Source organism: Myxocyprinus asiaticus, chromosome 16 (assembly GCF_019703515.2).
Source record: "Myxocyprinus asiaticus isolate MX2 ecotype Aquarium Trade chromosome 16, UBuf_Myxa_2, whole genome shotgun sequence".
Taxonomy (NCBI): domain Eukaryota; kingdom Metazoa; phylum Chordata; class Actinopteri; order Cypriniformes; family Catostomidae; genus Myxocyprinus; species Myxocyprinus asiaticus.
The window spans coordinates 21,497,152-21,522,430 of NC_059359.1; the positions used below are offsets into that span (position 1 = coordinate 21,497,152).

The following is a 25,279-nucleotide window of genomic DNA, read 5'->3' on the forward strand; positions in this document are numbered from 1 at the left end:
GATTCAGTCCCAGGGGGCCAAAATGAAACCTCATGACTGCTGACAAAAATAGATGAACTAATTATTATTTAGATTTCTAAGGTACATACGCATAAGAGAGTCAAAGTGCTTTGTGTGTTATGCTGTTTTCTCTCTTATGCTTTCTATTTATGTTAATATGCTGTTCCAATTATACTAAGTTCATATTTAAGTATTGTTTGTGAAATATAATGTCGATGTCACTGTCAATAGTAACAATAAGACATAAAACAACATCATAAAAGGATGTGACAGCTCATGCTTTTATGGTGGTAGAATGTGCTTTATAAAGTTAATGATTACAATATGATATGAGAACAGTGTGATCGTTTATGATTCTCAGCACATATGAGGTTATTTTTAATTAAATTTCGGGATTTAAAAAAACTTTTAAAAAATTGCATTTTAACCTTATAAATATTGAAAGTAGGATTAAAAAAAATATGAAGTATAAGCTGAATATCAGAGACATCAAATGAGACAGAAGAAGAGTATATGTAAAATTAACATTTTAAAATGAATATGAGTTTATGATCCCTTATTATCATCTCATCTTGTGGTAATACATCTTCCGTTATGCATCATGACAATCTGTCTTTAAAAAAAACTGAAATCCTCAAGCCTGTCACCTTTACCAGACAAGCACTCTGGGGTTTTATTGTGTTATGTAACAGGTACAGTTAGGAGTGGGAGTGGTGTATTCAGAGTACCTACAATTTACTAATCTCTAACTAGTGAGAAATTGAAAAGTTCACTATTAGAATGCATATAAAGTATTTTATTGTATTTTTTTCTAATTGACAGAAAAATGATCTCACTGACAAACTCACAGTCTCTTAGTATGAGTTATTACATTGTGAGTTATCCAGCTGTTCCTTGTCTCGGACTAAAAGATGGATATGAAATTGCTACCCAGAATTTTTCAGTCAGGTTTTCTATAACAGTTTTTTGTTTGTATGTTTCCCTAAAAAGTGAATGGCCCGAACATAAACCCGTGACCCATCTCAGCAATAATCTTTAAAAAAGACATCCACATGACCTTATCCCCAAATCTTAAAGTATGAGACCAAATATATACTGAAGATAATCTCAACATCCATCATAGTATTCTTTGAATCATTAAAGTGCCCAAAAGCACATTAGTGAGGCCATGAGACATGAACTTTGTATATGACGTAACCCCCAGTAGCATAATAAACCAGCACGCGGCTGCGCTCTCATACAAGATCATCTGCGCTCTCCAGCTACAGCTGAGCAGCAGTGCGTTACGGGTGGGACAGCATCACCTCACTCACACCAGCGGTAAGTGTATATATATGTTTCATACATGTATATTTAAGTTTAACGTTTGATATGGGCTAAATAGCTCCTCATGCCCTCTCAAAAAATCTACCAGCTACAGTTACAGTTATATTTAACCTATTGAATGTGGTTCCTGGTATTATCCACCCTCTGTCGTCAAAAACGGTAGAAACCACTAAGTAATAAATAAGAGTTATTTAATTTTTACGTGAGAATGACGGACTGGATTCGTTACTGAGTTACACATTCGACCACTTTGAACGCCTTTTAAAGCGGTGGACAGCCATAAGATTTCACCATATATTTAATAAAATCATGTCATGTCATGTTTATTTGTGCAAGACAAAAGTAATTTCTCCAACAGTTGTTTACAGACAGATTGTTTAACTTTTAATTGACTATATCACAATTCCAGTGGGTCAGAAGTTTACATGCACTTTTTAACTGTGCCTTTAAGCAGCTTGGAAAATTTCAGAAAATGATGTCAAGCCTTAAGACAATTAGCCAATTAGCTTCTGATATGAGGTGTACTGAATTGGAGGTGTACCTGTGGATGTATTTTAAGGTCTACATTTAAAATCAGTGCCTCTTTCCTTGACATCATGGGAAAATCAAAAGAAATCAGCCAAGACCTCAGAAAAATAATTGTGGACCTCCACAACTCTGGTTCATCCTTGGGAGCAATTTCCAAATGCTTGAAGGTACCACATTCATCTGTACAAACAGTAGTACGCCAGTATAAACACCATGGGACCATGCAGCCATCATACCGCTCAGAAAGGAGACGCATTCTGTCTCCTTGAGATGACCATAGTTTGGTGCGAAAAGTGTAAATCAATCCCAGAACAACAGTAAAGAACCTTGTGAAGATGCTGGAGGAAACAGGTAGACAAGTATCTATATCCACAGTAAAACAAGTCCTATATAGGGGCAGTGGTGGCTCAGCGGTTAAGGCTCTGAGTTACTGATCAGAAGGTTGGGGGTTCAAGCCCCAGCACCACCAAGATACCACTGTTGGGCCCCTGAGCAAGGCCCTTGACCCTATCTGCTCCAGGGGCACTGTATCATGGCTGACCCTGCACTCTGATCCCAGCTTAGCTGGGTTATGTGAAAAAAAGAATTTCACTGTATATGTGTGATAAATAATTATAAAATTATTATAATTAAAATTATTAAATTATATCGACATAACCTGAAAGGCTGCTCAGCAAGGAAGAAGGCAATGCTCCAAAACCGCCATAAAAAAAGCCAGACTACAGTTTGCAAGTGCACATGGTGACAAAGATTGTACATTTTGGAGAAATTTCCTCTGGTCTGTTGAAAAAAAACTTGAACTTTTTGGCCATAATATGCAGCATCATGTTGTGGGAGTGCTTTGCTGCAGGAGGGACTGGTGCACTTCACAAAATAGATGGCATCATGAGGAAGGAAAATTATGTGGATGTACTGAAGCAACATCTCAAGACATCAGCCAGGAAGTTAAAGCTCGGTCACAAATGGGTCTTCCAAATGGACAATGACCCCAAGCATACCTCCAAAATTGTGGCAAAATGGCTTAAGGACAATGAAGTCAAGGTATTGGAGTGGCCATCACAAAGTCCTGACCTCAATCTGATAGAAAATTTGTGGGCAGAACTGAAAAAGCATGTGTGAGCAAGGAGGCCTAAAAACCTGACTCAGTTACACCAGTTCTGTCTGGAGGAATGGGCCAAAATTCCAGCAACTTATTGTGAGAAGTGTTTGAAAGGCTACCCAAAATGTTTGACCCAAGTTAATCAATTTAAAGGCAATGCTACCAAATACTAACAAACTGTATGTAAACTTCTGACCCACTGGGAATGTGATGAAAGTAATAAAAGCTGAAATAAATAATGATCTCTACTATTATTCTGACATTTCACATTCTTAAAATAAAGTAGTGATCCTAACTGACCTAAGACAGGGAATGTTTTCTACGATTAAATGTCAGGAATTGTGAAAAACTGAGTTTAAATGTATTTGGCTAAGGTGTATGTAAACTTCTGACTTCAGATGTAGTATATATATATTATATCTGATCAAAATGCTACAGAGTTTTGTGTTGTCAAAAATTATACGATGTGTTATCATGTTTTCTTATATAACACAGCACGAAACCACCTGCTCCATCAAGACTTAATAATTTAACTCCAGATTAAAACTGACCCGGACTGTCAGCGTTAGAGATAAGCAAACATGGGCAAGAAATTCAAACTGTCCAAAGGCAAAAAGGAGGAGAATGGTGATTTAAGGTAAGTATTTTAATTTTCAAGACAGTCTCATTTGATGTTTTATTAAATCTTCAGAAACAAGAGGATATATTCTTACAAAGAAATTTGTCTGAGCTGTGATTATGGTTTATTTGTTATGTCCTGAAATAGCCTATTAAATTATTCCAGAGAATGAAGTAGGCTACACTGTTTAAATTTTTTTTTTTTTTTTTTTTTTTAAATCTTGTTTTAAACTTAGTTTAAAAAAACTAATTTTCTGTGCGGCCTTAAACTTTTAAGTTGTGTCAGCTTAAGAGGAAATGTTTTAACAGAACATAAGGTCGACTTAAATCAATGTTAAAAGCACTTAATGTCTTTTTAAGTAAACTTAACTCTCTTAGTTCAATCAACTTCATTCTAATTCAATTCAAACTCAATATAGAAGTTCAATTTCTTATATTATCATTTAATGTTATTGATAACCATAGACGCAATTAGGGTTATCACATTGTTATAGATATGGTGATGACACTGTGTAATTTATTTTTATTTTTTTCCTGGGTAGTAAGTGTTATTTCCAATTGCTTATGCCTCAAAAGTATTGAAAATGGCTATTATTCCCCACAAACTTTGCTTTTGTGACCAGGACAGTGATATTTTGAAATTTACCTATTTCCAGTGAGAATTTGTGTCTTTTCGTTCACATAAAGTCAGAAAAAAACAACATATGAATCCAAATTAACGTATTTATACTAAAGAAATATTCAAAGCCATGCTGGTCCATAATGGTAACAAGTACCCGTCTCTTCCCCTGGCTCACTCTGTGCACCTCAAAGAGGATTACAACAGCATCAAGACCTTGCTGGATGCCTTGAAGTATGATGAATATGGCTGGGAGGTCATAGGAGACTTCAAAATGGTGGCATTCCTGATGGGTCTCCAAGGCAGTTTTACCAAGTTTCCCTGCTATCTTTGCCTTTGGGACAGCAGGGACACCAAGGCACACTACCACAGGCGGGTCTGGCCACAGTGGACCGAGTTCTCTGTGGGGAGGAACAATGTCAAGTGGGAGCCACTGGTGGACCCCCAGAAGGTGCTGATGCCACCACTGCACATCAAATTGGGCCTTATGAAACAATTAGTCAGAGCTCTATATAAGGAGTCGGCAGCCTTCAAGTACCTTCAAGACTTCTTCCCTAAGCTGTCTGAGGCAAAGGTCAAAGCCGGTGTCTTCGTCGGACTACAGATAAAGAAGGATTTTGGATTCATGTTGTTTTTTCTGACTTTATGTGAACGAAAATACACAAATTCACCCGTTTTCTCATTGGAAATAGGTCAATTTCAAAATATCACTGTCCTGGTCACAAAAGTAAAGTTTGTGGGGAATAATAGCCATTTTCTATACTTTTGAGGCATAAGCAATTAGGAAATAACACGTACTACCCAGGAAAAAAAATTGTGTTACATAGTGTTATCATTTAATATTATTGATAACCATAGAAGCAATTAAGGTTATCCCATTGTCTTATCCCCCATTCATATTCAGATTTAAGCTTGTACAGGAGTACGCACATGTACCTTAACACTTTACATGCAAATCACAATGATGGTGACCATCATTAAAACACACATTGAGTAATTATTGTGCTTTGAATTATTGCTACATGACAAATAACTGAAAGTGACGCATCATTAATAAAAGCAGCCAAAAGTAAAAAAAGAAAAGTAAATAACACAGTAACACCTTAAATTGCATTTATTTATTAATGCAACAGTGCATGCTGGGACGAATACGTGAGCGTGATGTGCATAGTTCTCTTTACTTATATTTTTGATTTTAGCTGAATCATTTTTATAAGTTCAAGTAACAAAGTAATAATAAGTTCAAGTAATAAACTTATTACAAGTTCATCCAACAAAAACTTGGATAATTGAGTTATCTCAACAAGATCAATCCAGGGAAGTTATTCCAATTCTACATTTTAAATTATGGTAACTAAAAGGCTAAATCACTTTTTACAGTGAGATTTATGTGGTCAACTAGGTTAATTGTAAACTGTCACAGGCAGAATTCAGACTAGAAAGCCTTAATATATGTCTTTAAACCTAAACATGATATTTCCTCACAGCACTGAGAAAAATGGAAAGGAAGAAGAGAATACCAAAATAGAGATGGTGGGACCAATAGAAATAGTGAGTGGAAAATTCCATTGTTATTATTTATATAGACATATATGTCGTTTTATTTTTGCATTTCATTTATAATTTACTTATAATAAGTGCCTATACACTAAACATTTTGAATCCAAAGTTTATCTGTATCAAAGTCTTCACTGTTAAAATTTGGGGTAAATTTAGCCCACACCATGAATCTGTTCATCACAATGTTCATATGCTTATTCTTAAAGAAATGTGTTCTACGGTCAGTTTCGCTATGCAGATGGTGTTGACATTTTCCTTATGCTGGTTGGCGCAGTTATGTCCATGGCCAATGGGGCAGTACTTCCACTCATGACTATTGTATTTGGAGACATGACAAACAGCTTTGTGGACAGTACAATATTAGACAGTTTAAAGGACAACGTCACCTTTCCACCCAGTGAGTGTACAATTTGTATGCTACATTACTGGTTGTGTAATGTACTATTGCTTTACAAGGAAATATGTGATGTTTTCAATAATGTACTGTCTTGCCATCCCTAGACTACACCTTTCCAGAGTTCACTAATGTAACTTTAGGGGAGCAGATGACAAAGTAAGGCCAGTTTGCTCTGAATACATGTCCATTTTCCTTCACATTTCTTGCTATAAATAAAATATAAAAAATACTTGCTCTCAGGTATGCCATAAACTACAGCATCTTGGGGTTTGTAGTCTTGGGGGCAGCATACATGCAGGTTGCCTTTTGGACTCTTGCAGCAGGACGTCAAGTGAAGAGACTTAGAAAGAAGTTTTTTCATTCCATCATGAAACAGGAGATCGGTTGGTTTGATGTCAACGAGACAGGACAGCTGAACACACGTCTCACAGAGTATGAAATTCTTTAAGAGACATTCATTTAGTAAGGAAAATCACACAACATAGACATTATTTATAAGATTTTGCCTTAATCTCAAATCTGTCACTGCTATTAAAGGGCTAGTTCACCCAAAAATGAAAATTCTGTCATCATTTGCTGGCTCTTATCGTTCCAGACCTTTTATGACTTTTTTTCTTCTGTGTAACACAAAAAGAGATGTTAAGCTGAATGTTAGCCTCAGTCACAATTCACTTTCATTGTTTGGAAAAATTATGCAATGAAAGTGAATGGTGACTTGAGGATGATAATTTTCATTTTTGGGTGAACTATTCCTTTAATTACTTGAAATAAATGCATATTACACACAATGATAAATATCTACATCACACTCTTCTTTTTCCTCTCAAGTGATATCTACAAAATAAATGAAGGCATTGGGGATAAGCTTGGCATGCTTATTCAGTCCTTGACCACTTTTATTACCGGCATCATCATTGGCTTTGTCAAAGGCTGGAAACTCACGCTCGTCATCCTCGCTGTTAGCCCATTGCTCGGAATCTCGGCTGCTATCATTGGAAAGGTGGGTTTAAAAAGAATGTAGAGAGAAAGACAGAGATATGTTTTAGCATGCGCGATTGTTTAATGTTTTTTATGTCAAAAACAAACTATTTTGTTACTTTGAAAGAGCTTATGTTGTTCCCTGTCTCATTAGGTGATGACATCATTTACCTCAATGGAGCAGACATCCTATGCCAAGGCTGGAGCAGTGGCTGAGGAGGTGCTGTCAGCCATCAGAACTGTCTTTGCCTTTGGGGGACAGAAGAAAGAGATAGAGAGGTGTGACAATGCAGTTGTAGAATTTTATGATATGGTCTTGGAATTTTCCATCTAATATTATTGTTACTAAGGTGAATAGGAACAAAGTGGGGAAAGAGGGAGGGGGATTTTCTAAATGGAAACACCTTAGTTTTTGCTTCAAGACAGTGCCTTCTTATAAAAATGTTGCCTTTTGAGTTTAGAATTTACTAAACCGTTATTAAACTGTATTGTCCAAAGGTATCACAAGAACTTGGAGGATGCTAAGAACGTTGGTATAAGGAAGGCCATCACTGTGAACATTGCTATGGGCTTTACATTCTTCATGATCTATATGTCCTATGCACTGGCCTTTTGGTATGGCAGCACTCTTATCCTGGCTGGAGAATATGACATTGGCAAACTCTTAACGGTGAGTAAGTCACAGCGAAGGACTGTGAGACAAATGACACAGCAATGAGTACGAAACATTCATGTAATTCATAATTAATCAAGCTCTGATTAAAAGACAATTATGGGTTCAATACAAGTTATGCTAAATCAACAGCATTTGTGGCATAATATAGATTACCACAAAAAATAATTTAGACTCCTTCCTCTTCTTGAAAAAAAGCAAAAATCGAGGTTACAGTGAGGCACTTACAATGGAAGTGAACGGGGCCAATTTTTTGATGGTTTAAAGGCAGAAATGTGGAGCGTATTATTTAATGAAAGTTCATTAATTACATTAATTCTGCTGTTAAAACTCGTGTTATTTGAGCTGTAAAGTTTAAAATAGTCATTTTTACAGTTGTTTTAGGGTTTGTTGAAATTACATAATCATGGCAATGAAGTTGTAAAATTGGCTGTAACTTTACACAGAAAAGGTTTGTAAGCGATTTTATCACACTAAAATCATGTTATCATGCATATTGTTTACATCTTGTGGCTACACTTTTTAAACAGTGAGTATTTTAATGTTTACGGATTGGCCCCATTCACTTCCATAGTTGGTGTCTCATTGTAACCCAGATTTGTGCTTTTTTTAAAGAAAAGGAGGGACGAGTCGAAATAAATTTTTTGGGTAATCAATATTATGCCACAAATTTTGTTGATTGAGCTTAACTTGTATTGAACCTGGAATATTCCTTTTAAAGCACATAATCAAATCGGTCCAGAAAACTGTCACGTGTCAAAAGACTGTAGCATGAAAATACAAAGTGATTACATCATAAATAGTGTAACAAGGTTTCTTTATGGGAAACAATTTTAACTAATAGATTAAGTCAGCATAAGACTGCACCAGAAGCAACATTCTCCATTCCTCTTATACTGTGCAGGTTTTCTTCACTGTCCTAATTGGAGCTTTCGGCATTGGCCAAACATCTCCCAACATCCAGTCCTTCTCTAGTGCAAGAGGAGCTGCCCACAAAGTTTTCCACATCATTGATAATGTGAGTAAACTGTAGTGACTAATTGTTAATGTCTTTATCATGTTATCGTTATAATTATAGTAAAATATTTGTCAGCCTATTCTTCCCAGTGTAGAAGAGGTTCCATGATGTAATTGTTACCAGGGATATAAGATGGGAAATTAGTATTTTATTCCCTGCATTAAAGTGTTAAAATTGCATTGGGAAAAAAAACAGAAATTTAGACTGGAGTTTATTTTACTTTCTCAAAAAAAAAAAAAAAAAAAAAAAAAAAAATGCTGTTTCCTGACTTTCTTGGACATGTCCACCATTTTACACCTCAAAGTATGAGCGATAGTATGGTAGAACTGTTTGATTTTTATCTTCCGTCCTCCATATTGTCCACAAGGGATGAACCTGGACAATTCAAACTGAACACACACAGGGCTAAACATGTCTTTATTTAGACTCTGATGGTCTAGTTCAAACAAACACACAACTTTCAGATAAAGGCTTTCAGATAAAAAAAAGAAAATGCAGAGACACAATGTTGAACACAAATAATCCACATTGCACAACTTCCCCTCATTGTTTAAGCAACATGAAATATTGTCTGGTCTCAAGATAAGAGGTGCTTCCCTGCTGAGATCCAATGAGTAGAAGACCTTAGGAAACCTTTTTTTTTCTTCCCTCTGGTGTACAGCAAACTAGTAGACAACTATTAGACTGAATGAGGTTTGGCTTTGAAAAGGGTGTGAACTTACCTCTACCACTGGCCCTTTACTGTAATTTGTATTGAAAATTATAAGACATTTGTATAGTATTTTCTTCTGCCAACAGGAACCTAGCATTAACAGTTTCTCGAATGAAGGCTACAAACTTGATGTTGTAAAAGGGAACATAGAATTCAAAAACATTCACTTCAGCTACCCCTCTCGACAGGATGTAAAAGTAAGCTCAAAAAATAACCCTGATGTATTACAAAACAATTGAGCACAATAATTTGTGACAAACATTGAAAAAATACTCCAGAAACTGTTCTGTTTGTGGGTGTGCAGGTCCTGAATGGCATAAATCTTAAAGTCATGAGTGGACAGACTGTCGCTCTGGTGGGCAGCAGTGGGTGTGGAAAAAGCACAACAATCCAGCTGCTACAGCGCTTCTATGACCCACAGGAAGGAACAGTAAGTACAAAGAGAAGCAGAGAGGGACAACCTTTGCTCTCTTTTCTCCCTCCTGCCCTTCATCTCACCTTTCCTCTTCCTTTCTCCCTCACTTTTCAGGTGACTATAGATGGTCATGATATTCGCTCTCTAAACGTGCAAGGTCTGAGAGAACTGATAGGTGTAGTCAGTCAGGAGCCAGTGCTGTTCGCCACCACCATTGCAGAGAACATCCGCTATGGACGTCTAGACGTCACCCAGGAAGAGATTGAGCAGGCCGCATGTGAAGCCAATGCCTATGACTTCATCATGAAACTGCCAGATGTAAGTGAAAATTAATGGAAAAACTGTGGATGCACTTAAATAAGACCTAGGAGATGTCAGGCAGAATGTTATCCTCAGTGGTCATACACTTTTATTGCATATTTTTTCCCCATACCCTCCTGAGACCTGAGCTTGACTGCTGTGTGAATTTTCCATTCCCCTTTTTGATTTGTAACTAGAAGCCAATAAGAAACATGCAAAAAACAAAAAACAAAAACATTTTTTAGACCAGATAATTTTCCTAAAAAATGTATATCCACATTTGTGGACAGTGGGACTAATTTGTGAAATTTTAAATAGCACCAAGCTATAGAAAGTCTGATTCTTTTTTTTTTTTAAATCAAATTGTTTATTATGTTTCCAAGAGTGTTGTTTATTCATGTTTTTTGAGACGTTACAGACATTACATCAGAAAATAGCATAAATCATTGTAATTCAAAGTAATGGCCAGTATTATCCAAGCACTGCCAACCATGTTAAAATAACATTTTGCATGAAAACTTCTGAATACATATACTGATTATCATTGTCCCATGTCAGCCAAACATGTTGAGTGGTCCAAACATCATCTGCAGCCTGAACTTTTGACCGGATGTTGAAAGCTAGAGGATACTCCCTTGCTCCCTAATTAGGGAATCACTTAACCTCCAGTGTGCTGTCTGTCTGCACTGGTCTCAGAACAGTTTGAAATGCTTATTTTCTTCCTAACTCCATATAAAACCTCTGAAAGCAACATTTTCCAGCTTTTGGATGCATCCATTGATTGTTAATGTGATAATGCACAGTGAATATAGGATATTTTAAGGAAAATTAGCCTGTAGTCCACGTGTGTGGGCATTGTGTTAAACAGCGTGCCGTTTCATAATAAATCAATGAAATTTTTGAAATGGCATATCAGATGAATTTAGAGACTCTTTTTACTCAAATAGGTTTTAATGTAAAAACTTAATGAGGTTTCTTATCAGATGTAGTTTTGTTGCCATTTCTCCCAAAGACAAACTCAGCTGAGATCGACGCCATGTTGTTTTGTCACATGACTTGATGTGTCAAAAGTTTAACCCTTTAATGACAGCCCAGAGTCTCCTGAACTAAGATCAGCTGGTTTAAATTAAATTTAATTATGCATAGCCTATAGCGAAGCCAAAATGTAATGTCCACGCATGTGGACACAGGGTCTCAGGAGGATACAATGAAAGTGAATGATGACGAAAGCTATCATTCTGCCTAACATCTTTTTTTGTGTTACACAGAAAAGAGAAAGTAAATTGGGTTTAGAACAACATATGGGTGAGTAAACAAGGACAGAATTTATATTTTTGGGTTAACTACCCCTTTAAAGGTTGCATAACGCCTACTTTTAAAGAAAGAATTTAATTTAAAAAACTTTCATAGAAAGATTGGTAATTTACTGATACTCCTGAGACTGATATGCCTTGACTGGCTCTGAAAGTACAATACCTGTGGTCATTTTCAGAAATTTGAGACGCTGGTAGGAGACAGGGGCACTCAAATGAGTGGTGGACAGAAGCAACGTATTGCTATTGCAAGAGCGCTTGTACGCAACCCCAAGATCCTCCTCCTTGATGAGGCTACATCTGCGCTAGATGCCGAGAGTGAGACTATCGTACAAGCAGCTTTAGACAAGGTGAAACAAACATACAGTTATTTATACATGCCTGTGCAACATAATCAACAGAAAAAGTCAAGGATTTAATGTATCTGTTATACAATGGCAAATACTGTATATATAACTGAAAAGGTGAGGCTGGGCAGGACCACCATTATAGTGGCTCACCGGCTGTCCACTATTCGAAATGCTGATGTCATCGCTGGTTTCCAAAATGGTGAAATAGTAGAACTGGGCACACATGATGAACTAATGGAAAGAAAGGGAATATACCACTCCCTCATCACAATGCAGGTTAGAAACATACTGTACTATGGAACAATACACACGTGAGCTCCAAATCCAACTGTGCATATTGCTTCCTTAATATGACATAGTGCTGACTTTCAATTTCATGCTGTTTTTAATCTATGATGTGCTCTCATAGATTTTTAAGAGTTCAGATGATGCTGAGGAGAGAAAAGAGGAGATAACTATGGATGAGAAAAGTCCATCAGTCAGCTCTTTGAATGAACGCACACTATACAGACAGAAATCAAGAAGTGCTTCAGAGAAAGGTCTGCAGGAGGAAGAGAAACAGACAGAGGAGGTAAGAATCTGAGCGATAATGTCAGCTAATAATGTCCTACATTTATTTGTTAAATGTTTTAGTTTTACGAACACTATTGTTCTCTTTCTCTGTAGGAAAAGGTTCCAGAGGTCTCCTTCCTCACAGTTCTGAAACTGAATAAACCTGAATGGCCGTACATAGTGATTGGAGTCTTCTGCGCCATCATCAATGGAGCCCTGCAACCAGCATTTGCTATCATTTTCTCTAAAATCATTGCTGTATGTTATACATCAATAGAAATGATCATTATTGAGAGATATTGAAAATCCTCATTATTGAGAGTGCATTTACCTCATGCATTTATCACCCATCTCTCTCTTCCAATCTTCTCCTCCTAGGTGTTTGCTGAGATAGATCAGGAAATTATAAGGCAGAGAAGTGACATGTACTCTCTGCTGTTTGCTGGAATTGGGATTGTGTCCTTTTTCACTCTCTTCTTTCAGGTTTGTTTTAAGTAAAATAATCAACATTTGAGAAATGCAGAAAGTGAAGTTGGAAAGCTTGTTTGGGTCTTGGCTATGCCATCTGTGCCATTGTGTCTTCTTGATATGCATTCAGTTCGATAGTGTAGCTTGAGACAGAGATGGCTAGTTTACATCCATAGCTGTAGAAGGTGTTCATGTGAGGCATTGCTATGGAAATCAGTTGCCCTGTAAAGCAAACACGTGTATATTGAGTAGTGGTAAAACATTAATGTGAACTTTCTTATCTTAAAGCAGATGGCTGTTATGAAATTACACTTTGTAAACTCAATTGAATAACAGACAAGCCTGTAAATGATTTGCTTAGTCCAACTACCAATGCTCAAGACCCTCACAGATCCAGAAATGCTGATTACATTTTACAATTGCTGAAAACAAAAAGAGTTAATAGAGTGTAATGGTACTAATCTTAATGAATAGGATTTAAATATCATGAAATGGAAGTGATTTAAGGATCAACCTTTATGATCTATATACAGAATATATAGTGCTTGGTAGTAACTGATTACATTTTATCTGGATTACATAATCAGATTACAAAATCAAGTACTTGTAATTAGGTAAAATTACAATTTAAATAAAATACAATTGGATTACAGTTACTTTTTATAGAATGCATGATTCCATATTAATCAGACAATGGCAGTAAATAGTTCATAGTTTTCTGATCCCCCTGATTCTTTTTTTAAATCAGCCTACCACTGATGTCCATTGAGTAAGTTTTGAGTTTTTGGAAGAGATGACCTGAACTTTACTTTTGTTTTTGTGATAACTTTTGAGATGTTTTTTTTTATTTATTTTTATTTTTTTTTGTGATGTTGAATGTTGATTCACAAATATAACTGGTCTGATCTGTTACACACATTTGTTTAATGCACCTGAGGTACCTGTCCATAATTCTAGAAACTCTCCCATAAGAAATGCCTGTTAAACTCAAACATATTCAGTCTGTCATTGATGGATGGCCTAGAGCTCTATCAGCATCACGGGGGAAAACATGCAACTCCTTTTATATTTTTTAGATATGCTTCTGAATTTGTGGACAAAAGCACCACTCAAACAATTAGACCATGCCCTCATGACAAATAATTATGCAAGTTACTAAACAGTACTAATGTATAACTGTGAAATAAAATGTCTGCATCATAATGTTTCTAGAAGTCTAGAGAGAGAGAGAGAGAGAGAGAGAGAAAAAAAAAATCAAACCTGTATGACAAGTAAAAATAAAAAAATTTAAAAAAAAAGGATCTTCTAAATGAGAATAATTCAAACCAACTTTTTCTGCAATCTTGGACACAACATATATATCACTTAAAATGTGTTTCTGTGTTGCATGACCCTTTATGTGCCTTTTTAAAAATTTCACTCAGTAACACAAATAGCAAGTAAAATACACACAAAAAAACATAAATTCTCATATGTTGATCATTAAGTAAGTTTTCTTAAATGCATTTACAGAACATTGTCAAAATGGTATAGATAATGCATGTGACATCAAATAAACAATTTTAAATTCAGAGGTAATCCAAAAGTAATCAAGAAATAACGAGATTAGATTACATAAAAAACATAATCCAAGAGATTACATTACTGATTATTATTTTAGTCATGTCATTTGTAATCAGTACCGGATAGCAATTCAGAAGTAATCTACCCAACACTACATACAGTATATACTATATACAGTGTATATATATATATATATATATATATATATATATATATATATATATATATATATATATATATGGCCTCATTCTGTTTTACTTTTCACAGTTGAGTTTTATTTTGTTTGTTTTTTTCCTCTTAGGGTTACTGTTTTGGGAAAGCTGGTGAGATTCTGACCATGCGACTGAGATTTAAAGCCTTCAATTCTATGATGAGACAGGTGAAACAATATATGACTTCATAGACCTTCAGGTTAACCCCAAAGAAGCTACTTGTGGATGTGTGTTGATAAAGTCTAGTAAGAAGTGTGTGTGTGTGTGTATGTGTGTATATATATATACATTTTTTTTTTCTCTCTGTATATATTTTAGGACCTGAGCTGGTATGATGATACTAAGAACAGTGTGGGTGCTCTGACCACCAGGCTGGCTGCAGATACTGCTCAAGTGCAGGGTGTGAGTCTCATTCTCTTTTCATATATAGTATATCCGCAATATAAAGTTCTGGACATACCAACTCTTTCTTCCATTCTGGATAATAATAGTAGTAATTTCATCAAAACTATGGGGGAAAATTAAGTAAAGGGTTTTGAAGTAGTTCCCATGTGTGCTGGGTATTTTTCCTTCACTATCTGGTTCAACTCATACTTTTTTTTTTTATTTAATTTTTTTTTGTATAGAAAACCATGTGCAGACACAATTCATATTTGTCAATAAAACTCATTTTAAGCATTTAAGCATAAGACTTTAGATCAAATGGTTTTTTTTAGATCATTTCTAGTGTCCAAACTTTTGTCTGGTAGTGTGTCATATCCATATATTCCAAATGTGGGGTCACAAGACTATGCTGATGATGACTAACAATTAGGGTTTAGAGCCAGCCTTATTACAAAGCTTACTGAGTCAGCATTGAATCATCCATACAGAGTCATAGTGAGGTAACACAGTATCTCATCACAAATGGCACTGTAACTGTTCCCTACAGGCCACCGGATTGAGAATGGCAACACTGGCACAGAATGTGGCAAACCTGGGCACGTCCATCATCATTTCATTTGTGTACGGCTGGCAATTGACCCTCCTCATCCTCTCCATTGTTCCAATCATGGCTGTTGCTGGAGCAGTCCAGATGAAGTTACTGGCAGGACATGCTCTGAAAGACAAGAAGGAGCTTGAGCATGCTGGAAAGGTGAACATTCACATATGTAATGCAGCTGAACTCAAGTCATCTATCATTTTTCACAACACACTAAAAAGATCCTTTCTTCCATCTTTGTTGTATTTTATGTATTTTTTCCAGATTGCAACAGAAGCAATCGAGAACATCCGTACCGTGGTTTCATTGACAAGGGAGAGCAAGTTTGAGAATCTCTACCAGGAGAACTTAGTTGTGCCCTACAAGTATGTTTAGAATGATGATTCATATATATTTTTAAATTACAGAATATTATATCCATTAGGATTCAAAATAAGCTTTGGAGATTATTGATGTTTGTCTGATTTCCCCAGAAATGCTAAGAAAAAGGCACATATTTTCGGCCTGACATTCTCTTTCTCTCAAGCGATGATCTACTTTGCCTATGCTGGCTGTTTCAAGTTTGGCTCTTGGCTCATTGAACAAAAGCTGATGACCTTCGAGGGCGTCTTTCTGTAAGTGACTTAATGCACGACCAGGGTTGGGAGGGTTACTTTTAAATGTAATCCATTACAAATACAGATTACTTAGTAAAGAGTTATTCAGTAACTTAATCCAGTTACCTCAATAAGAAAGCAATGTAATCAGATTACTTTTAGTTACTTTTTGATTACCTCAAGATCGCATATGTGAATAAAGTCAAGAGAAAAGCAATATTTTCTGAAAGACTTTTAATCATGCCTTCTGAATGCAAACAACCCGTATTTGAATAATGTTATGAGTGATGTAGTTATTATAATAAACATTATGACAAAAACATGAAAAACAGGGGAAACTTCCTCCTTAATAGGAAAACAGAATATGTTCAATGTAGAACAACACTGCATTTGTAGCCAAATCAGGTGATCTGTTACAGAAAATAGTTTATTTTCTCATCAAGCAAATACAGTTAGAACAGATGCACTGAATTATGTCTTGGTTAACATTAAACAAAATATGACAGGATATACCTCAGATTCAAAAACACTACAAAGTTTAATTCTGCCATGCATTGCAGTTAGCATGTAGACTATTTGACACTTACCATTCAGTAATTTCCAACTGCAATAGGTAGATCACCGTCTATTTTCTTTATCATTATCATCATTATTATTATTAATGTCTCCAGTGCCTGTCTTCTGCTTGCTCATGATCCACAGTCAAACATCACCGGCTAACCTTTATGGGTGATGTAACTTTCATTTATTAATGATACATTTATAATAAGTTTCAAAGTCAGATAAATTATCCATTGCACTTTCCTCTTAAGAACTTAATAACATTTTCAGTTCATTTGGTATTCATGTGGACAATTTAGATTTAGTTTTTTTTTTCAACAAAGAAAAAAATAAATGCTGTCCCAATAACAGCTGACATTTCAAAGAAGTTTTAGAGTTAAGATGGAAATGAGAAGTCACATTAAAGTTTCTACAGTAGGCATCCGGTGTACCGGAATACTGGCTATTTGCCGGGGGTAGTGGTCGTTTCTCCACTTCTATTTCTGCTCCTGAGCTGAGAGCGGAATTAGGGAACACTTATGACTAATTTTAGCTATCCTAGCTAACATGATTTTCGTATAGGTCTTGCCTTTAAATGCTTCTTTAAATTATGAATCAGGTCCTTGGAAAAATACTGCATCTTCACAGCTGGAAGGTATAAATTGCACTGAACTGTAATGTTGTTTCCCTTTTCTCCATTGAAGTGACAAGAATGTTGTAATTTCCTCAAATATTATAATATTTCTCCAGTGGCCTTTGCGATGAAACCACCCTTTTAATGGTTTGACCTCGTTTGGAGAGCGCAGTGTTGATGTGATACAGGTGTTATTTGCGCATGCGACAGTAAGTGCCGCCAGATTAACATGTCACGAAAGAGAACCAAAAGAGATCTCGAGCGCACATCTGATCATATCTGTACCACTCTAAAGTAGCGGTTTTTTTTCTTTCCGTTTTTATCCCCTTTTCTCCCAATTTGGAATGCCCAATTCCCACTACTTAGTAGGTCTTCGTAGTGGTGCGGTTACTCACCTCAATCCGGGTGGTGGAGGACAAGTCTCAGTTGCCTCCACTTCTGAGACTGTCAGTCCGCGCACCTTATCACGTGGCTCGTTGTGCATGACACTGCAGACTCCCAGCATGTGGAGGCTCACGCTATTCTCCGTGATCCACGCCCAACTTACCACGCGCCCCATTGAGAGCAAGAACCACTTATTGCGACCACGAGTAGGTTGCCCCATGTGACTCTACCATCCCAAGCATCTGGGCCAATTTGGTTGCTCAAGAGACCTGGCTGGAGTCACTCAGCACGCCCTGGATTCGAACACGCGACTCCAGGGATGGCAGTCAGCATCAATACCCGAGTATCGGTCTTTATCATTTTATGTCAGAGGGATCTTTTGTTTCTTTTTTTATATATTGAAAATTGTAATCCTGCTAGTAAACCCAATTTTTACCAACTGTAATCTGAATATGTTGAGTTTTTATGAAACTTTAACGGATTACAGTTAAACATTTTTGTATCCTGAGAACGTAATGCCGTTACAAGTATTCCGTTAATCTCCAAGCCTGTGCACGACCGTTATTAGACCCACTCTCAGCAGGAATATGTCAGAAAAAGATTCCACAGTAGCATTAACATGAGTCTTCTTCCATGTCTGTGAAACAGAGTGATAGTTAAACCTTATAAACCAATTAAACAGAGGAAAAGTACATTCAAGTTACAGACACACACAGGCAATGTGTGCACATTAGCTGCGACACACTACAATGGTAGAAAGGTGTCAGTTTGGAGCGTGTTGGGAGGTCCAAAGTCTAGTTGCTACAGTATAGTGTCAGTTAATTATTATAGAAAGAGCAGCATGTCAGATTATGCTAACAAATGTACAGTGAATGAAGATTCAGTCTCTACTTGTACTTTGTACTAATTGTACTTTTTGTGAAAATTATATAAATTTCAATTTAGTGTGCTTTATTTGGCATGAAAGTAGTAGTAGTTCAAATGGATTACACAGGGAAAAAATTTTAAGTTAGAAATCATCAATCACAGGAATAAATTGTTAAGATAGCATTGAATAAATAAGTTATTAAAATAAAAATAAAAGACTGAATTTGCCAATCATAGTAATAAATTCAGTGGAAAATCAATGATTTTAGTGAAAATACATAGCAAAATTTTGAAGAATAGACAACATCTAGTGACAGATATATTGTGTCTCAGTGTAATCTCAGCAGTGGTGTATGGAGCAATGGCTGTTGGAGAAGCAAACTCCTTCACTCCAAACTATGCAAAGGCCAAGATGTCTGCCTCCCACATCCTGATGCTCATCAGCAGAGTCCCAGCTATTGACAATATCTCAGAGGATGGGGACAAGCCGGTATATTATCAATACATTATGCAAAAACATTATGAGACTTTTTTTTAAACTGTAAAGTGTTTTAATTTTATGCAAGTTCTCAGTGTTCTTAGAAGCCTATCATACAGTTTAGCAGCACTGTTCACAGGCATCAGTACTAAAATTAACCATTTATCAGTTCTATGCTCAATCTGATGAGAAGACAGAGATAGACTCTGCCCATCCCACATATGCTGTGTTTGTTAGCACATTCAGAATCATTAATCACATTCATATCACCAAAAGATATTTACATTTGAAGACTAGTATACACAAATGTGCACTGATGTGGCTGTTTTCTTGTGTTCTTCGTAGGAAAAGTTTGAAGGGAATGTGAGTTTCGATGATGTGCATTTTAACTATCCATCGCGGCCGGATGTGCCAGTGCTTCAGGGGCTCAGGCTCAGGGTGAAGAAGGGGCAAACTCTCGCCCTGGTGGGCAGCAGTGGCTGTGGCAAGAGCACCACCATCCAGCTATTGGAGAGATTTTATGACCCTCTGCAGGGCAAAGTGGTAGGAACACACACAGAAACCTTAGAAGCTATTATAAACACAATGGTTTGAACTGTATACTAAGATTTTATCTAAGATATTTCCGATACCCTAAAACCTAACCCTCACACAAACCTGTTGACATAATGAGATTTGAAGCAAAACATGATTTAAAATCCACTCAAATGCCCTTACAAATAAATTCTGAAGCTTAGAGGCTTCAGCATACAGGTCATGCTTTATAGCTTTTAGCACATCTTATACAACAAAATTTATATTATTACATTTATTCATAGGTTACATTCCTCCACATACCTAAAGAGATTTCGCTTTAGATTTAGTTTAAAGGGATAGTCCACTCAAAAATGAAAATTCTCTCATCATTTACTCATCCTCATAACATATCAGATGTGTCTGACTTTCTTTCTTCTGCTGAACACAAATGCAGATTTTTAGAAGAATATTTTAGCGCTGTAGGTCCATATAATGCAAGTGAATGGTGGCCAAATCTTTCAAAGTCCAAAAAGTCCATAAAGGCAGCATGAAAGTAATCCATATGACTCCAGGTGTTAAATCCATATCTTCAGAAGCGATATGATAGACGTGTATGAGAAACAGATCAATATTTAAGTCCTTTTTTACTATAAATTCCTCCTTGCCCAGTAGGTGGCGATATATTACACACAGAATGCAAATTGCCAAAAACAAAAGAAGAATGTGAAATTGAAGTTAAAGAGGAGATTCATAGTATAAAAGGACTTAAATATTGGTCTGTTTCTCACCCACACCTATCATATAACTTCTGAAGATGTGTATTTAACCACTGCAGTGATAAGGATTAATTTTATGCTGCCTTTATATGCTTTTTGGACCTCAAAGTTCTGGTCACCATTCGCTTGCCTTGTATAGACCAACAGAGCTGAAATATTCTTCTAAAAATCTTATTTTGTGTTCTACAGAAGAAAGAAAGTCATACACATCAGGAATGGCATGAGGGTGAGTACATGAGAGAATTTTCATTTTTGGGTGAACTATCCCTTTAACAATCTCTAATCACTGATCCAATTCAGCAAGATTCAGTTCACTCACACACACTGTATTTCAAAATACTCAGATACTAAAAACAGGACAGTAACAGAAGTGAAAATCATACCTCTCTCAAGGTCAATGACATGATATCTTAGATGGTAACAAGGCTCACCAATAAAAAGCTATCTTGGATCCACACACACTAAAGAAGCTAAGGATGGTTCTCTTTGACCTGCATACTTCAGGTCTTTCACCTTTAAGATTCAACCATATAACAGTTTGTTCAAAAAGATGTTCTATTATGGAAAAGGTTTAGCATATGTGCATGGCATAAAGATCTATAAATCAGTTTGCACTGTTTCCCATTCATGTTCTTCCTGTCTTTTTACTTATTGTCAATGTTTAGTCATCAGGTCGTAAAACATGATAAAGAGTGGTAAAAATGTGAATTGTGTAATAAAGCCTTAAAAAGTAGAAAGAAGCATCGAGAGTTCACAGAGAGGTGAAAGCAGAGCAGTTAATGTAGCATTAGAACCTAAAGACGTTTACTATTAATAAGAATGTGGCACTTTTGTATATGGCACCAATAAAAGACTTTTGTTTTTGGACTTGCCTATTTATCACACACTTCAAATATTAAAAATATGCTTATTATTAGGTCAGTTTTAATTGAAATATTTGAAAAAGTTTACTTTTTGTTAACAGATGCTGGATGACAATAATGCAAAGCAGCTGAACATCCACTGGTTGCGCTCTCAGATAGGCATTGTTTCCCAGGAGCCCGTGCTGTTTGACTGCAGCCTGGCAGAGAATATCGCATATGGAGACAACAGCCGAAAAGCCACTCAGGAGGAGATTGAACAGGCTGCCAAGGCTGCTAACATACATTCCTTTATTGAAGGGCTGCCACAGGTACGAATGCCACACAAAATGTGCTTTAATCCTCATATGCATATTGACAGAATCTCGTATCATTTTAAACCTGATACATCCTATTTGTCATTCACAGTAACTGTTGTTTAGCTGCTTTTCTAGTTGCAAATATTACAGTAGCAACTCTATAATGAATGTTCTTATCTTTTTTACTAACAAAGGGACATGTAAATGACAATGTACAGTATCAATATCAAATCAATACTGTCTATTTAAAATCCCCATGAACTGACTTGACAAGGACAGGTTTCTTGTTGACATTTTTCCAATTTTAACAGGAAGGGGTCTTCCTTTTTTTTCTTTTTACATCACAGCCATGAACACAAATTCCAACTTGCTGTTGTTATTCTGAGTAGATGGTATTAGGGGGAGGCTAAAAGTGAATTTTTTTCAATGTTTAGAACTACACTTGCATAGAGATGGCCCCAAATCATACACAAATGAACTAAAAAAAAAACAAAACCTGAACTTAAACTAAATCTATCTTGTATGTTTTGGTTGCAGCAATACCAGACGCAGGCAGGTGATAAGGGTACTCAGCTCTCAGGAGGACAGAAACAGCGTATTGCTATAGCGAGAGCCATCCTCCGCAACCCCAAACTCCTACTGCTGGATGAAGCCACATCTGCTCTGGACACAGAGAGTGAGAAGGTATATATACATAAACACTGGCATACATTTACTAATCTACAAATACAGTACAGCTCAGTGGCAACACTGTTACAATTCAGATATTTAAAGGAATATTCCTGGTTCAATACAAGTGAAGCTCAATCGACAGCATTTCTGGCATAATATTGATTTCCACAAAAATGTATTTTTGACTTGCCCCTCCTTTTCTTTAAAAAAAAAAAAAGTGAATGGGGGCCAATTTTTGAATGTTAAAACACTCACTTTTTCAAAATTATAGCCAAAGCCACAAAAAATATGCATGTTAACATGATTTTAGTTGCTTAATAACCTTTTCTGTGTAAAGTCATAGCCAATTTTACAACTTCATTGCCATGATGGTGTAATGTTAACGAACCCTGATTTAAACAAATGTACAGCTCAAATAATAAATGAGTTTTAACAGAAGAATTAATATGTGCTTTATTAAAATTATAAACTACATATTTCTGCCTTTAAACCCTCCAAAAATTGGCTCCATTTACTTCCATTGTAAGTGCTTCACTGTAACCTCCATTTTTACATTTATTAAAGGAGGGACGAGTCAAAATAAATGTTTGTGGTAATCAACATTATGCCACAAATGCTGTCGATTGAGCTTAACTTGTATTGAACCCAGAGCATTCCTTTAATACACTATGATCAGTGCAAAAGAAAGCAGAACACAGTTAATAATCTTCACCTTCAATTGACTTTCCTTCCTCTCTATCCTGTGTGTAGGTAGTGCAGGATGCTCTTGATAAGGCGCGTGAGGGCCGGACATGTATCATAGTAGCCCATCGGCTGACCACCATCCAGAACGCAGACCGCATAGCTGTGTTTCAAAATGGGGTAGTGGTGGAGCAGGGCACACACCAGCAGCTGCTCAGCCAGAAGGGGGTGTACTACACCCTGGTTACGTCTCAGATGGGTCACTGACATTAAAGACATGCATCTAGGCCTAAATTTGTTTTAGACAGAATCTAAAAACATTTACATTTTTATATGGTCTCCTGTGGTAGGCAGACTTTGAAATTTTAGACGTGAACAGTTCTGTTTTCATTTTGTTAAATTAAGTGGCATTTAAAACTAAAGACACTGCTGAAAACTGTGAAAACACTATAAAAGCGTGGACATTTGTGTCCAAGCACATATCATAGGAGCAGAGCTTTGCTTAAGTAAAGAGCAAGACTAAAGCACTGCTGTTTAAATTATATCAAAGCCTTGTCGTGTATTTTAAGGATGCATGTTTTGTTCTGCAGGCATATGATAATATAAATCCACCTGACTACTTTCTTGTTGCTACTTGCTGACTCTCTGTGGTCATCAAAAATCTCAGGACACTTCTCGAAAAGAGTTGGGGTGTAACCCCGGTGTCCTGGCTATATTCCCTCATTGGCCCTTATCAATCATGGCCTCCTAATAATCCCCATCCATTAATTGGCAAATCTAATAATCAGAATAATAATGATAATTCAGCATAATATTATAATAATCAACCAGCAATGTTTAGCTGGGGTTTAAAAAAAAAAAAAAAGTCAGTGAAGTAGCTTTGCACAGTAAAAACATTTCAAGGTAAATAATGCTTTTTATTAAGCTACTATGTATCATTGTGTATGAAATATAAATATAAAGTGCATATCAATGAAAATGTTTGAATTTCATTGTCCCTTGTGTTTATTTAATGAAAAACGAATTATTAGATTTTAATTTAATGCCTTTAAAATATTTAATCTGCTTGACTATAATGGCTGTTTGGATGAAATGATGGTTCCTCTGAAAAAAAAAAAAAAAACATTTTAGAACAAATACACAATTATCGAAATATATATCGAATATCGTCAATAGGCTGAAAAATATGGGGCCTGGGTAGCTCAGCAAGTCAAGTTCGCGAGTTCGAGTGACTCCAGCCAGGTCTCCTAAGCAACCACATTGGCCTGGTTGCTAGGGAGGGAAGAGTCACATGGGGTAACCTCATTGTGGTCGCTATAATGTGGTTCTCGCTCTCGGTGGGGCACGTGGTGAGTTGTGCATGGATGCGGCAGTGGATGGTGTGAAGCCTCCACACACACTATGTCTCCGCAGTAACGCGCTCAACAAGCCACGTGATAAGATGCATGGATTGACGGTCTCAGACGCGGAGGCAACTGAGATTCGCCCTCCACCACCCGGACTGAGGCGAGTCACTATGCCACCACGAGGACTTAAGAGTGCATTGGGAATTGGGCATTCCAAATTGGGGAGAAAAAATAAATATAAATATGCTGAAATATATTGAGATATAATTTTTAAGACATATCGCCCAGCCCTAATTCAAGTGAATGTTTTCAAGTCCAACAACAGTCTGCTTAAATAACACACAAACAATGATCTAATTTTATGGCCAATTTATGCAGAAATACAGGGGTTCACATAAGATTTTTCTGTAATTGTAGCTCAATATAAAAACAAGTGAAGTCAAAAGATGGTCCCCACCATGACATAAAAACAAATGTGTGTTTGTGTGTGTGTGTGAGTTACTTACACTTTTATTGTACTGTTCTTTAGCCAGCGCGATGTCTTTCCTGAGCCTTTCATCCACAGTGAATATCAATTCCTCTGGCACAGGCATATCACGCACAACCTTTGAACCCTGAGAGCCATATAATATATTAACACACACATAAACCCCAAAATATATGCATACTGTACACACAAATACACATTAACAAAACATGGTCTTACCTTCCACACCCCACCACTGGCCTTTTAGCTTTTGATCTATGTAGTAGCCATGAGACACCAAAACCATGGCATCATATGGGGCATGCTAAAACAAACACAAATATCCACAAACATCATTCGAAGAAACATAATTTACCCTTCTAATCTTAGACAGACAATATTTTGGCTTAATGTGCACATAGTTGTGTATGACATAAATGCATAAAAATTGACAAACAACAACTGTTGTAATAATAATGAA

The 25,279-nt window shown here is 36.4% G+C and overlaps 1 protein-coding gene and 1 long non-coding RNA gene across 4 annotated transcripts; one reads left to right on the forward strand and one right to left on the reverse strand.

The window, feature by feature from the left end:
* The first annotated feature begins 1,248 nt into the window (after window positions 1–1,248).
* LOC127453693 (ATP-dependent translocase ABCB1-like) lies at window positions 1,249–23,961 on the forward strand. 3 transcript variants are annotated; one of them, XM_051720280.1, is made up of 28 exons: window positions 1,249–1,320; window positions 3,449–3,590; window positions 5,678–5,741; window positions 5,976–6,147; window positions 6,252–6,303; window positions 6,388–6,579; window positions 6,976–7,147; window positions 7,280–7,404; window positions 7,624–7,795; window positions 8,703–8,816; window positions 9,615–9,725; window positions 9,833–9,958; window positions 10,058–10,261; window positions 11,736–11,906; window positions 12,021–12,182; window positions 12,316–12,477; window positions 12,573–12,716; window positions 12,837–12,941; window positions 14,791–14,868; window positions 15,020–15,103; window positions 15,633–15,836; window positions 15,948–16,048; window positions 16,157–16,297; window positions 19,038–19,194; window positions 19,528–19,725; window positions 21,439–21,645; window positions 22,171–22,317; window positions 23,056–23,961. In XM_051720280.1, exons 2-28 carry the CDS (start codon window positions 3,535–3,537, stop codon window positions 23,251–23,253), a joined length of 3,819 nt encoding a protein of 1,272 aa, XP_051576240.1. In that variant the 5' UTR covers window positions 1,249–1,320; window positions 3,449–3,534; the 3' UTR covers window positions 23,254–23,961. The 3 variants fall into 3 exon arrangements, with proteins under 3 accessions (XP_051576240.1, XP_051576241.1, XP_051576242.1); XM_051720281.1 differs by lacking the exons at window positions 19,528–19,725; window positions 21,439–21,645; window positions 22,171–22,317; window positions 23,056–23,961 and having other exon boundaries at window positions 16,210–16,297; window positions 19,038–19,186; XM_051720282.1 differs by lacking the exons at window positions 1,249–1,320; window positions 3,449–3,590; window positions 5,678–5,741; ... (16 more) ...; window positions 15,020–15,103; window positions 15,633–15,836 and having other exon boundaries at window positions 16,020–16,048; window positions 16,210–16,297; window positions 23,056–23,945.
* LOC127453702 (uncharacterized) lies at window positions 23,942–25,270 on the reverse strand. Its single transcript, XR_007899447.1, has 3 exons — window positions 25,039–25,270; window positions 24,839–24,946; window positions 23,942–24,090 (listed from the first exon to the last, which is right to left on the reverse strand). It is a non-coding gene; the product is annotated as an uncharacterized LOC127453702 (long non-coding RNA).
* Between the last annotated feature and the right edge of the window lie 9 nt (window positions 25,271–25,279).